The following is a 13,303-nucleotide window of genomic DNA, read 5'->3' on the forward strand; positions in this document are numbered from 1 at the left end:
ACATTAAAAAAAAATTCTTCTGTGTTCCTTCTCTGACTTGCGTCTTGCTCCACGGAGGGCGCTCTGGCTCTTGGGTGTGAAAATGTTGTTCAGGAGCCCTTCCTGTGGTCCCAGGGTTTCTGAAATGCCTCGTTGACAGTACAGAGCTGTAGCAATTGGGCCCTATATCCAGGAATCTTCAAAATATCTGCCTGTTTTAAGAGATTAGGGTTTTTAAAAAGTAAATTAGCAAACACCAACTAAGCATCCCAGTAGAGTACTGTTAGCTAGAGAGGGCCTCACATGGCGAGGGGTCTGATCTCACCAGGCAGGGGCCCCTCGGGCTGCCCGTCCCATCATTCTGAGGCTCTCCAGGCCCCCTCTGTCCTGGCCACACGCCCGGCCAGGGAGCACAGAGGTCTGGGCAGGGGCTCTGTCAGTGGTGGTGAAAGGTCAGCCCAGGGGATTCCGTACACGGCCGAGGTTAGAGCCTCTCACCTGGGGGTCTCAGTTTGAAATGTCACAATAACCTGGTTATTGGAGGACCACCCCTGATGTCTGAACACACTGGGCTTTTGGATGGAGAGTGCGGTGGAGACAGTCTTGCATGGTGGGTCAGGATCGAGTTGGAAGCCTGCCTCTGTCAATACAGTCAGGTTACCTAGGACAGACCCTTGGCCAGACCTTTTCATTCCAGCTGCAGCATTAATCTGTGACACTTAATAACATCATAGCAGTTTTCCCGATAGCGTACCAGGAAGCCGACGCAAAATTTCAGGGCACTTGTTTCGGGTCAAGTGGCATGAGATGGGAGAGGTTTTTAGTGATGCCCAGCCGGCGACTCACCACTGAAAAGGTTTCGATAGTGATACTGACACTTCCATTATCTCGGAAGTAAGAGCGCTCTGAGCACGTGAGGCTGCTGTGGTGCGTCTGGGCGACGGCAAGCCCACCCGAGACGCGGGCTCGAGAACTTTGTTGCGCACGTGGGGTCCTCACGACAGGTCCACGAGAGCAGGTCCGGAAGCCGAGAGACGGCGACTGGAGAGCCTGAGACCAGAGGCTGCGGATCTGGACATGCACCTGGCTTTTGCCATTTGTCAGTAGTTCAGTTATGGGCAGGTCACTTGATATGAGTCTGCCTTTCCTCGTCTGTGAAATGGGAATAATAATTTCACAGGGTTCTTGTGGGCTCAGGGTAGGTCATACGTTTATTCAGCGGGTAGGTGACTCACCAAGTGCCCGTTACTCGCAGGCAGCAGTGTCCGTGTGGAGAATATGGGGAAGGAACCGCGTCTTTGAAAGAAGCCATGCGTCTTAGGCATGCTCATGTAGAAGATTCACACTATGAAGAGGGCTTGCTCTCTGATCTCCACGGGCCCTTCTTGCCCCAGGCATTCGTCGTACACCAGCCTCCGTATTGGTTGTAGGCATGACTGGGTCACGGTCGTCGCCTTGAAAATATTTTGTTACTTTGGACGGGTCTCCCTTGGACCACCCGAGTAGAGAAGAGTATGGACGTGGTTTCATTTCCCGGCTGGTTTAAAGTTCCACGTCGACTGGGACGTGGGAGTTTAACCTGAGGTCCTTTCAAACCACAGCAGCGGCTGGCTTTTTACTTGGAGTTTGACTCCGTCTCAGTTAGTGTCTCCTCCTTTCCGGTCACCGTTTCGGCAAAATCGGGGGTCCCGGGTTTTGGCTAATGTCCTTTTCATGTAATCCAGACTCCAAAATTTCAGGGGCTGTAGCTCAAGGGTAGAGCATTTGACTGCAGACTCCAAAATTTCTTTTGGAAAGAAAGATAAATTCTTTCCTTGACATTTCCTTTTTCCACTAAGTTAAAAAAAAGTTCACTTCATAAATGTGATCTCAGACAGCTGGATTTAAACGCGTGCCCCTGAGTGGGGTAGGGCCTCCTTGGAGCTCCCCGCGGCCGAGGCTGCGCCCAGGGCAGTTTTCACCTCGGAGGTGCAGCCAGGGACTAGCTTTTGGTTGTGCCTTGGGGGTGCTGGCACGTTGTCTACACCAGGCTGGGGGCTGCTCCCTCTGCAGCCCCACGTGCCGCTAGCAGAGCTGGTGGAGGGCCGTGTGCTGGTGCCTGCCCCTTTACTATTTGAACAGTGGATGTTAGAGTGGGAAGGACCTCAGACTTGACTCAGGCCTGTCACGCACATTCCAAACGGAATCAAAGAGGAGTGAAGAGGCTGTGAGGGTCAGCGTCAGTGGGGGTCCTGGGGCGCTTCTCCTGAGGTGTGTTCCTGCCATCTGGCCACTGAGTGGGGCGTCCTGTGGGCGCTCCTAGGAGCGGCTCCCAGGCAGTGTAAGGTGCACAGATGTTTGTGTGCTCACGTGTGTGTGATTATGTCATCTCCTTCGTTTAAATTGACAGTGCTAAGATTGCAACTTTATCTTAAAGTCTTAGTTTTTTTATTTTTTGGGGGGGTTAGGTAATTAGGTTTATTATCTTTATTTTATTCATTTTTTTTAATGCAGGCACTGGGGATTGAATCCAGGACCTCGTGCATGCTAAGCAGGCACTCTACCACTGAGCTACACCCTCCCCCGTTTATTATGTAGTCTTATAAAAGCGTATTCCATTTTCAGTACTGACCTGCGCAGGTTTCAGGTCCCCTGTTCCTTGGCGGCGGTGGGAGTTGGTTTGGGCTCCATCCTGTTCTTTAAGTCACTCACGTGGCCCTTGGCACAGGTGCTTCTCAGGTAGCAGAGAGCACAAACAATTTTTCCTTCTTGTATGACGTAAAGTCAGTGCTGTCCCTTTGGTATTAAACCTGGTCCTTAGGCATGAGATGAACGAACACCAGAGAGGTTAGATGTTTTGCCCAGAGCCTCACAGCATCCTGTGACAAGTTGGAAATAAAATGTGTGAGCCTCCTTTTGTCCAGCCTGAGCCCCCGAGTCCTGCTGGAGCCCGGGCTGCTGCCGCACCCGCTCTCCTCCTCCGTGCAGGCGTGGATAACTGCCAAGGAGTTTTTCAAGCAAAGGAAGAGTTTCAAAGCTGTGACTCTGCTGGCAGGCTGTGGAAGGAGGGCACCTGTGTTACTCATTCTGTGGGTTAGAGACATCGAGTGAGTGTGTCCGCAGGCCCCGGCTGCCCCAGGCACTGAACTGTGCCTTTCACAGAGGGCAGCCCCTTGTGAGCGCGGCTTCTTGTGGTCTCCAGGTAGACCGAGTCCCAGCCATCACGGCACACGAATGGAGAAGTGAACATAGCAGCTCAGGAGCACGGGCTCTCATTGACCACTGCATGCTTTGTGTTGTGTTTTTTCAGAGTGCAAATTCACCTGCACCAGTGGTAGATGCTTGTATCTTGGGTCACTGGTCTGTAACCAGCAGAACGACTGTGGAGACAACAGCGACGAGGAAAACTGTCTCCTGGTGACCGAGCACCCACCTCCGGGCATCTTCAGCTGTAAGTCCCTCCTCGCACCTCAGCGTCCTGATGTCTGACTGTGTTTGGGGGTGGCTAGGAGGCAGGGTCCTGGGGGAGTGGGAAGGATGCTGCTTGTTAGTTAGTGGGAGAGGCCCTGCATCTTCACGGGGGGACCGTGGTCGTCTTTTAGGGCGGGAAGACGGTGTGTCTGACAGTCGGAGGTTCATTCCGCTTTCAGAGATGGCAGTTGCACTGTGTTTGGAATTGGCTTTCTGCTTCTTGCCTTAGAAGCACTGATTGATCACAAGGAATAATATATTGGTTCAGTATTCTTCTTACTGGGTTCCTGGGCTTTTTAGAGTAATTTTAAATAATGACACAAAAGTTTTTAAATAAGGAAAGAAAGGTATGTAGGGAGTCCACAATTAACCAAGTAGTTACACTGAGAAAGTAGAAAACGTTTATGTGGGACCAGTGCCCGGCTCACCAAGCTCAGGAGTCCAGTGGTGCCGGTGTTCCCCCGGGCCTTTCTGTTGGAGCAGTGTGCCCCTCCTCACCTCGAGCATCCGTAGTTCGTAGGGCGCTGTGTCTGCTCTTTGAGAAGACGGTTAAGGTGAGATGTGTGCTCTCCTGGTGTTGAGATCCTGTTTCCTCTGCAGTGGCCTCGGTGGTCGTCAGTGTTGTCCTTCACCCAGCACGCTACCTGGACCCGGGAGAAGGGGCTGCAGTGAGCCACTCCCACGGAGCCTGCCTGTGGGTCGGGGTCCTGGCCATGGCTCTGCCGGCAGCTCGGTGCCCTTGCCTGTACAGGGCTGCAGGAGTCCTGCTGGCACCGCAGTCAGTGAGGCTGAGTCGGGGTCTCAGAAGGAGGAGACCCACGTGAGGGCAGTGTCTGTCCCGGGTCTTCTCTGGGCTGAGCGGCAGCAGCACCTCTGAGACGGACTCCGGGGAGACTTGGGCCCCGTGCGAGCTCACACGGGCCTGAGGCTCTGTATGAGAAGTAGGGGAGCACCCTGGCCTCTGCCCAGGGGCGGCCTCTCCTCTCCTCGCCCGCCTCTGCCGCCCTCCTGCGCGCTGAGCCTGTCCCTTCCTGCCTGCCTCCCTTTCTCATCAGTATTTCTTGGACTTTAAAGCTGACCTCTAGATGTGTAGAATAAAGTTACAAATATAATCCTTCTTGAAATCGCGGTGTCTCTGTATTGATGTTTTAATTTCCTCTGAACCTGTTCAGAGTAAGTTTCGGGTCCTGTGTGTCTTTGCCTGAAATTACTTGCATGTGCATTTCCTCAGAAAGATACTCTCTTCCACAACAAGCATTGTCACCAGACCCAGAAGACGTCGTGTTGCCACAGTGCTGCTCTCTGCCGCACAGCACGTGTCAGACTCCTTCAGCTGCCCCGGTCTGGCCTGGTCTCGTCTTCCGTAGTACCTGTTCTTGTTTCCTGGCAGGGGCCCCGTGGATAGTGGCAGGGAGGTGGCGCTGGGAGAAGCCCCGCCGTCATCACTGTCCGGGGCGGGCGGCAGCGCGGCTCCTTTCTCCGGGACTGGTGGTGCAGAGGGCCCTTCTGAGCCTGGAGACAGTGCCCAGAGAGGTGGAGTAATGCGTGCGGGTCACCCTGCTAGATGACCTTGGGGTGAGGAACTGTACTCAGGCCGTGGTTTTGTTTTTGCTCTAAGTGTTTGTTTTTTTGTGTCTTTTCCGTGATGTGTTTTGAGTAAGGCAAGGATTTACTCATCAGTTTTCAGCGGTTTGTAGGGTTTGGGGTGGAGACCAGACAAACCAGTCTGTTGTCGCTAGGCCCGCAGACGTGAGTGCTCCGAGGGCGCTTGTCTATAGGACAGGTTTTAATTGATGGAAAGCTGATGATAATCTTGGTTTCATCCTGGACTTTCATGTAGATTCTAAACTGTCACCCAGGAGCCGCAGCACACCAGGGCGGCTGGCGTTGTTGAGTTCCTTCGGGTCTCCTCTGCTGACAGACTGGGTGCTGAGTTCTGGCCTGACTGTGCGCTGTTGGCACAACTCGGGGGTCGGTCCTCGAGGGACCCAGTGGACGTGGGGGCCTCTGCTGCTGCTGGCCTTCCCTGCTGAGAGCCTGAGACCCCAGAATCCCCGCTGGAGCTGGCGTCAGCACGCGGGGCACCTCCACGCGCCTTCAGCGCTGCAGCAGGGCGGGTAGGGTAGGCGCGCACGCCGCATGTTGTGCTGCCCCCAGGCAGGGTGGGTGGGGGCTCCCCTCGCGGGCTCTGCCTGCCTCAGTCAAGGCCGTAGTAGAGACTGCTCACCGCAGACCAGGCTGTTCTGCACAGCAGCATGTGTTCTTTCGACAGAGCTCCCCACCCCTTTTCCAGCTTAGAAAAGAAAAAAGTATCCATGGCGTAAGAGTTACAGGTTTGTGTGAAAATGACCCAAGATGGCATCTAATCTCGATGAGGGGAGGGGGAGTCAGGGGTCATTGTGGCCGCTTCCCGGCACTCTGTGGGGTGAGCCTTGGTGAGCCTTGGAGGGGCACATGCCGCCCCCTCCCCACCATCCTGCCAGGGGCCCCTCCCCACCTGCCCGCCCCTTGATCTGTACCTTTGTTTCTCCCGGATGGCTTTCTGATCAGTTAAAATCTCACAGGTCTTGAAAGGCAGTGTTGCCTTTTCAGATAAACAGAGGGAGGGAGTTTCAGTAAACCTTGGGTGGGCTCCACTTCCTCCCGCTGTGACACTAAATTTACGTGGATAAAAACAGCCTCTCAGATTTACATTTTGATTCTGTTACTGCTTTCGTGTGTAGGGAGCTGTCCCACTTGAGATGAAATTTACCCACTTCTTGAAACATTTAGTAGTCTAGCATGGATGTTAATGAAAGTCTGGCAGTGCTATTTTGAGAGTTGCAACAGTGATAGTGATTTTCGGAGTCAGGTTCCTGCTTTGCAAAGGGAGAGTGGACGGGAGGAGGAGGGGGGAGACCGTTTCAGTCCTAATAGAGTCTGCCATCCACTGGGCCTGCCAGACAGATGGGTCATGAATACTGTCTAGACAGTCCCTGCCCGAGCAGAGCCCTGGCCCCCGAGGACACACACGAGACGCGGCTTGAGTAGCCAGGAGGGTCTGGGCAAGCACTCCCGCCATCAGACAGAAATCGATGCCCACCTGCTTCCTGGGGGAGGCTGGATGCAGGGGTGGGCTCTGTCTCTGATGAGTTTTCCTGCAAACGTGATGCTAGGCTTTAGGGAGGAGTGAGGGAGAGGTGTGTTGATGGTGCTGTTGCTGTGAGGATGCGGGCGTGTCATTCGGAGAAGAGGCGTGTCCTCGAGGTGGTTGCTGACTGGGAGCCCGGGCCGCCTTGAGCACCGCCCAGTGGGTTCTGCCGGTGCTGCCGTGGCCAAGGCAGAGACCGTTCGTCCCGACTGCTTGTTCCTGGTTCAGCCTTTGCTTAGGACGGGGTTGGAGAGACTGCCCTGGCTGGCTGTCTTTTCGTGTGAACCTCCAAGGACTGGCCCAGGCTGGTCTCCTCACCTGCATCGTGGTGGTGCCGCGGGAGACGAGGAGGAAGCTCGCAGGGGGCGTCCTGGTGCTCATTTCACCCGTGTTCCTCAGTGCCCGGGGTGCGATTATGGAATCAGCAGCAGGTCCCTGCTTGTGCAGACTCACAGTCTCAGTGCGTGTGTGTCTGTGTGCGTGGGGTACTCTTAGGGTGAAGTTATGGTGGGGGGGCCCCACCCGGACCAGCAGACTCAGCTCAGCCGGGCCGGCCTCCTTGCTGGCCTTGTCAGTAGCCTTGTATTTGGCCCCGAAGGTCTGCAGCACAGCTGGGAGGGGACCGTCCTCCAGTAACTGCAGCAGTAAGGCTGACGTTCAGCCATCGCAGGGCTGTGCATGCTGCAGAGGTGGAGGGACCCCCGCGGGCCGGGCCTCCTGAGGAGTTAACGGCTGGCTGCCGAGCCCTCGTAGTTCCGTCTCACTGGAGATGCCAACCAGGGCTTTTAATTTGGGAAAAAACTCCCAACAACCTGAATTTAGCAGTCATCGCTTGTTATATCCTAAGAGCTAACGGCAGAGGGAAAGCAGATGGTCGTTGCCTCTGCCTTCCCAGAAGGAAAAGGAAGTCAAAGATGAAAACTCTTCTCAGGGTGCACAGTCCCCACGGAAGGAAGAGACCATGTGTCTGAGAGCTGGGCCTCCTCCCAGAATGCTTTTCTCGGAAGTACCTTCCGGGTCGTCCCGAGGGCATAGCGGGCCTTCAGGAAGGTGTCTTCCTTCCCCGAACTCTGCCCGCTGTCCCCATCCGACTGTGACACGTGGGGTGGACGCTCACCCACTTTGGATAGACTGCAGGGGGTGCCCCTCGCAGCATCAGGGTGCTATGCCCACTTACCCCGACAGCTCTGGGCGTCTGGGGAAGCCCCGACACCTCTTGGTTCTGTTCTCCTGTTGTCAGAGGAGCAGGACATCCTCTATGTCATCAGGCTCCCGCGATTTCCCAGGCTGACCTGTGGGCGTGCGCGTGCCTCGGCTGCAGCAGTGCCCTGCGGTCCCCTCTTGGCGAGGAGGCCCCACCCTCACGTGGGCACACCTGTTCTTGAAGGGACACCGGGGCACGCTGCCTCTCACCTTTCTGTCTCTTCAGTGGGGTTCTGGGCTTCCTTCATTTCATTGCTCTAGAAAGTGGGAGACAAAGGAACTTGAGCTAAACCTCTGGCCCCTTCCCCTACGGTCTTGGGAGCCTGTCCACATTGGACGTGGAGGGAGGGGGATGAGCCAGGCCAGGTCAGTTACATACCTTCTGTGGCTTGATTCAGCTCTGTGTCTGTGACTTGACATAGTGTCCACAGAGGGACAACCAGGGAAAATGCCCCCCTTCCTGTTATGTGTGCTTGGAAAACAGAAATGTCGGGTGTTCTCTGCTCCTAGGGGAGGGGGCTTGGTGTGAACTCAAGTTCCTGAATGCCAGTCTGACCTTAAAAGAGGGAGAGGGCCTCCGTCTCAGATGTACCAGGGCACCTACAGCCCGACGTGTCCGCAGGAGCCGTGTTTGTTCTAATGTTGGGACATTTTAACCTGGAAATGACAGGGCTGATGGCCAGTGTAGTAGCTCCTTCCAGAAAAACGAGGTACCAGGACTGGTCAGTTTTCAGTTGTTGGAAGAAGATGTCTGGATAGGAGGCTGGAGAGCACTCTGGGGCAGATGTGCTTAGCTTGCTTACTTGTGGGGATGGGGGCCCTGAATGGCAACAGCACATCCCTCTGGGGTGTATTTCACAGAGCATTTCATGAGTGTTGAGAGTGTGAGGGGCACAGGGCCAGAGAACCCAGGGGGTGGGAGGTGGGTGGGCGCAGGTAGACAGGATGTGGTCCCTGTCGGGTGTTGAGCCAGGGCCCTGAGAAAATCTGTAGAGATTAGGCGGGTTCCCTGGTGCCAGAGTTTGGGACTGCAGACAGTGTCTTCCAGCAGGTGCTCAAAGCAGGCCTCACTGTGGGAGGGGGTCCTGGGGAGCGCCCTCTCCTGAGCAGCCTGGCAGGAGGGCCGGGAGCACATGGGGGAACAGCTGAGTGGAGGGGTCGTGATGGGCTAGCTCGCTTGGAGGCAAGGCCTGGTTGTGAGGAGCAGCCCTGGACAGGTAGACTGGGATTGCCAAGAGCCAGGGGTGCCTGGCCTGATGTTTCTATTCTCTATCCCAGAAGAAGTCATGGAAGGTTTCTGAGTAAGAGAGTGAGACCGTGGCATAGAACAGTTATGTTGTGAGATCCTCAGAGACCACGCAGCTCTGAACTCTGCTTTCTAGGCGGGGACCTAAACCCAGAGAGTGAAGTGACTGGTCAGGGTCCCAGGAGTCATCCTTGGCAGGTCCCTGGCGTGGACGCTTCCTGTCTCTTTAGGGCAGTTTCCTCTCCACTGCATGATGTCCCCATGCTGACTGTCAGGGTGGGAAGTGACGGGGAAAGGCAGGGACCAGAGGAGGAGTCACAGGAAGGAACCTTCTCTGCAGGGTCGGTGGCCTCAAGGTGAACTCGCTGTCACCACGTGAGACAGTCAGAAAGGTGACAGGGATGCTTTGCACAGGCTTTGGAGAGTCTTATGCACCCATAATTGTTAAGATTATGTTTAAATAAAAAAAGGCACCTGAAAGCACGTCAGGAGAGGGATGGAGAGGCCTGGAGGGGCTCCCTGCTGAGGTGGGGAGTGTGGTCATCCCAGCACAGAGAGGAGAGGCTGGGCTGAGGTGCAGACCCCCTACCCCCCACCTGCCAGGTCCTGACGCAAGCACGCAGGCGCCGTCCTGGGCTGCGTGGGAGTGAGCTCGCCTGCTTGGGGAGTGGCCTGGCTGAAGACGTGCAGACCAGGAGAGGGTCTCCGAGGAGACCCTCAGCCGTGGCTGCTTCTGGACATGCTCAGACCCGGGAGCAAGGTTTCTGCAGCTGAGGCTGAGGTTGGACACCCAGCTTGTGCCCCAGCAGGGGCGTGATTTCTTAGGGGACATGAAGGGACGAGCCGAGCCATCCCTGCCCCCCCCCCCCCCGTGCAGCCTGGTTTTGTCCTGACATCATCATTCATTCCTTCATTTGGCAGATACTTGCTAAATGCCTGCCCTGTGCCTGGTGGAGGGTCAGGAGAGGCTTCCCTGAGGAAGTGATGTGGAGCTGTGGCCTGAGCGTGGCCTTTGCGGGTCTGCAGGGGAGGGGAGAGCGCGGGGTGATGTGCAGGGAGTGCCTGCAGGGGAGGGCCTGCTGCCCAGGCGAGGAAGGCCGGTTCCCAGGGAGGGGTCCAGGGAGGGGAGGGGGCTGCCGTGGCTGCAGGAAGGGAAGGTGGGAGTGGTGGACACCGAGCTCCAGGAGGAGGACCGGGGCCTGCAGGAGGGGGCGGGACGGGGTGCTGCGGAGGGGGCCCTGCGATCCCCAGCTCACATTGCCGCAGGCTGGTGAGGCTTTGCAGGGGGCAGCCCAGGCTGCTGCTACCGCACCATTGTCTCGTCCAGACACCAAACACAGGTTCCTGTGGGGCACGTGGTTGTGAGCGAGCTCTTCTCCCTGCAGGGATCCCCGCTCACAGTGGGCCGCTGGCGGGGGCGCACCTGCAAGTCTTCGGAGGTCTTCATTCTCCCCACCTCCACCTGGAAATGAGTAGAAGCAGAGCGCCAGCTTGCCCAGGGCTGGAGTATGGGGCGCCCTTGGGGCCTGGGGCCTGTGCTGACCGTGAGGCGGTGCCGTCAGAGTCGGGGGTTCGATTATTTGAAATGACAGCAGGTTAACTACATCAAAATTAAACATGTTTTCACTTCGTGTATCCTTTTGTGAGATTTTCACTTCAAAATATTACAATCCAGGTTAAAAATTTCCATGGTTGGGTTCAGTTTCTGAAAACCATGACTTCTGATACGTGTGCTTTTCTATATGCGTGTCACACTTAAAACAATTTAAAAAATGACAGCCCCATACCCTCTTATGCCTTACCTCGTCTTACGGTTTGTTCAAGTCTCTAGGGGAAGTTTTCTGTGTTTTCCAGAAAGGAAAAAGAGGAATGTTTAAAGTGAAAAGAGAACTTTCCGCCCTCTGCTGATAGGTGTGGCCTTGGTCCCAAAGGGTGTTGGCCCCTGGCTGGACTGTCCTCAGAGCCCATGCATGTGGGGGAGGGGGGCCTACGTGCGGGGACCACCAGGTGTGCCGACGTCTGTTCCGTGTGCTGTGAGGGTGGGGGGTGCTTCCCTCCTGCACCTGAACACACTCGTCCAGTGAAGGACATGAAATGGTGTGTTTACTGCCGAGCAGTTGCCAGGTGTTGTCTGTGCCAGACAGGATTGCCACCCTGACTCGAGGGAAGGCTGGGTTCCTGTTCAGAAGCACATCTCTGTTGTAGACGTGTCACAACGTGGAAATGTGGACACTTTAGGAGTAATGGAAACCCTTTCTTTATGGAGGATGGTTTGATCTTTAAAAAAAAAAAATTTAGGAACCACTGTGCACATGGTCTTAGCAACTGCCTGGCCAGATGGCCCAGACCAAGCCGTTTCCCCTCGCTTGCTCGGTGCATCAAGCAGTGGCCTCCTTGCTCCCCTCCCTGCATGACGTAGGAGTCAGAGGCGGATGCAGAGGGAGAGAGTCCATCCCAGGTGCTCGGCCCTGTGAGTCACGCCAGCACCGCCCTTGCGAGCCTTGAGGGAAGACTTGGCCTCGGCCTCATGCTTTCCTGCCCTCACCCCCTACCAATGATGCAGCTCTCTGGTGAGCGGAGCTCAGTTGGTGACAGTCTGTGCCTCGAGGGTGGTCCTCCGTGAACCCGGTGAGGTTGGACACTCAGGTGCTGACTCCTGGAGCAACAGTCCTGTCTTGTTCATGGAGTAAGGCCTGATGTCAGAGGCCTCATCCAGTAGCACATAGGAGTGTGTAACTGAGCGCTCTGGAGCGGTTCTGTAACTGCCCCTGTGGGATGATCCGCTGCAGCGTGAGCGTGTGTTGTTGGTGTCACCACGGACAGCGCTTCCAGAGCAGCCCTGCTGCCCATCATTTGTGAGGCCCTGAAAACAGGTCCTCAAAAATGGATGGTGCAGCAAACTTAGAAATGTTTTTTAGAAGGGAGGAGAAACCTGGCAGTCCACCACATTTCCAGATACTCCAGCTCCCCAGGCAGCTTGAAGCAGGCACCAGGCACCTTGCCTCTCCCTGAGAGAAGTGCAGGCAGCCCGGCGTTTTGGGTAGTGGTCCCAGGAGAGGCGGCTGCAGCCTGGACTCTGTTGGTGGGGGTTGCAGGAGGTCGGTGCTGCCCCTGCCTGGTCAGGGAGCTGGATGTGCGAGTGGGAGGCTGTCTCTTCTCCCCCCACACCTGCCGACGTGGTTCCCATCTTCAGTCTCACACAGGCAGGATGGCCAGGTATTAATATTAACGCAGTAAAGCTGGCGGTGGTGGCGGCAGGCGAATGTGGTCTCCCGTGGTAGAAATATTTACCCGACATGTCCTGCCAGTGGGAAGGGTTTTGGCAGCAGACCTAGACGTTACCTCATGCGCCTGGGCAGACAGCCGGTTCGATGCTCAGCAGGTCTGCAGAGTGAGGAGTGGCGTGGGCCTGCCTGGCCGGCCCCGTGGCCGGGGCCCTGACTGGGAGCCGTGTCTCTGAGCCTGTCTTTTTGTCTGCCTTGGTCTCTCCCTCATTCCTTTCTCTCTCTCTCCGGCCCTCCAGAGTGTTGTCATTGTCTTCAGACGGCTGTGTTTTTGTATCTTGAAGGGCACATTGTGAAAAGGTCTGCCAGCTGGTGGGCAGGTGTTAACACACGCAGACCTGGAAAAGGAGTTGAGAGGGGAAGTGCAGAGTGTGCCCGCGAGCAGACGTCCCCACTCTCAGGCACACGTGGCTTCTCACTCTGTGACAGTCAGGGACCAGTGAATGACACAGGCTTCTTGTTTCATTTTGGTTTGTTTTCATTCATGATAAGCACAAGGCCCATTCTAGGAGGAAGGAGGTTTTATTTCAAGATTTTTAGCAACAAAATAATATTTTGAAACATTTGAAAGTGTACTAATTATGTGTTTTTGGTAATTCTGCCCCAAGGAAACGTAACGCTTCACATCCTTTTATTTCACTGGCCTCAAATCTCTTGAAAATTAGTGCAGAAGTTCTGGGTCAGCACAATAGAAAAATCTGGATTAGAAAGTAAAATCTTTGGATAATACTGAAAACATTGAGAACGCTTTGAACCGTCACTAAAGTACCAAATACTCATTTTGTCCGCTTTCTAGATAAATAAATAGGGTATGGAAACCGCTCCATCTGCTCCAGGGACCAGCTTGCTTTTTGTTTTCTTTGGATCTTGACCCAGTTTCATTTCACGTAGGTTTTGCACGCCTACTAAGTGGCATAGTTTTATCAGTTGGTGTCACATCTCCTGAAATTCCTTCTTAGAGCTAAATAGCCTCTCTGTTGGCCCTGATTGTTAACAAGCTCTTAGGACTGT

At 55.2% G+C, this 13,303-nt stretch overlaps 1 protein-coding gene across 14 annotated transcripts in view; it reads left to right on the forward strand.

The window, feature by feature from the left end:
- Positions 1 to 13,303, forward strand: part of LDLRAD4 (low density lipoprotein receptor class A domain containing 4) — a 127,687-nt gene that overhangs the window by 72,053 nt on the left and 42,331 nt on the right. For all 14 annotated transcript variants that reach the window (XR_012063952.1, XM_072949358.1, XM_072949367.1 and 11 more), the window contains one exon: positions 3,269 to 3,409. Coding sequence is in view for 13 of the 14 variants with exons in the window: in XM_072949358.1 (XP_072805459.1) it covers positions 3,269 to 3,409 (141 nt within the window). In the remaining variant the exon portion in view is untranslated. The remainder of the gene's footprint in view (positions 1 to 3,268; positions 3,410 to 13,303) is intronic.

Source organism: Vicugna pacos, chromosome 24 (assembly GCF_048564905.1).
Source record: "Vicugna pacos chromosome 24, VicPac4, whole genome shotgun sequence".
NCBI classification, from domain to species: Eukaryota; Metazoa; Chordata; class Mammalia; order Artiodactyla; family Camelidae; genus Vicugna; species Vicugna pacos.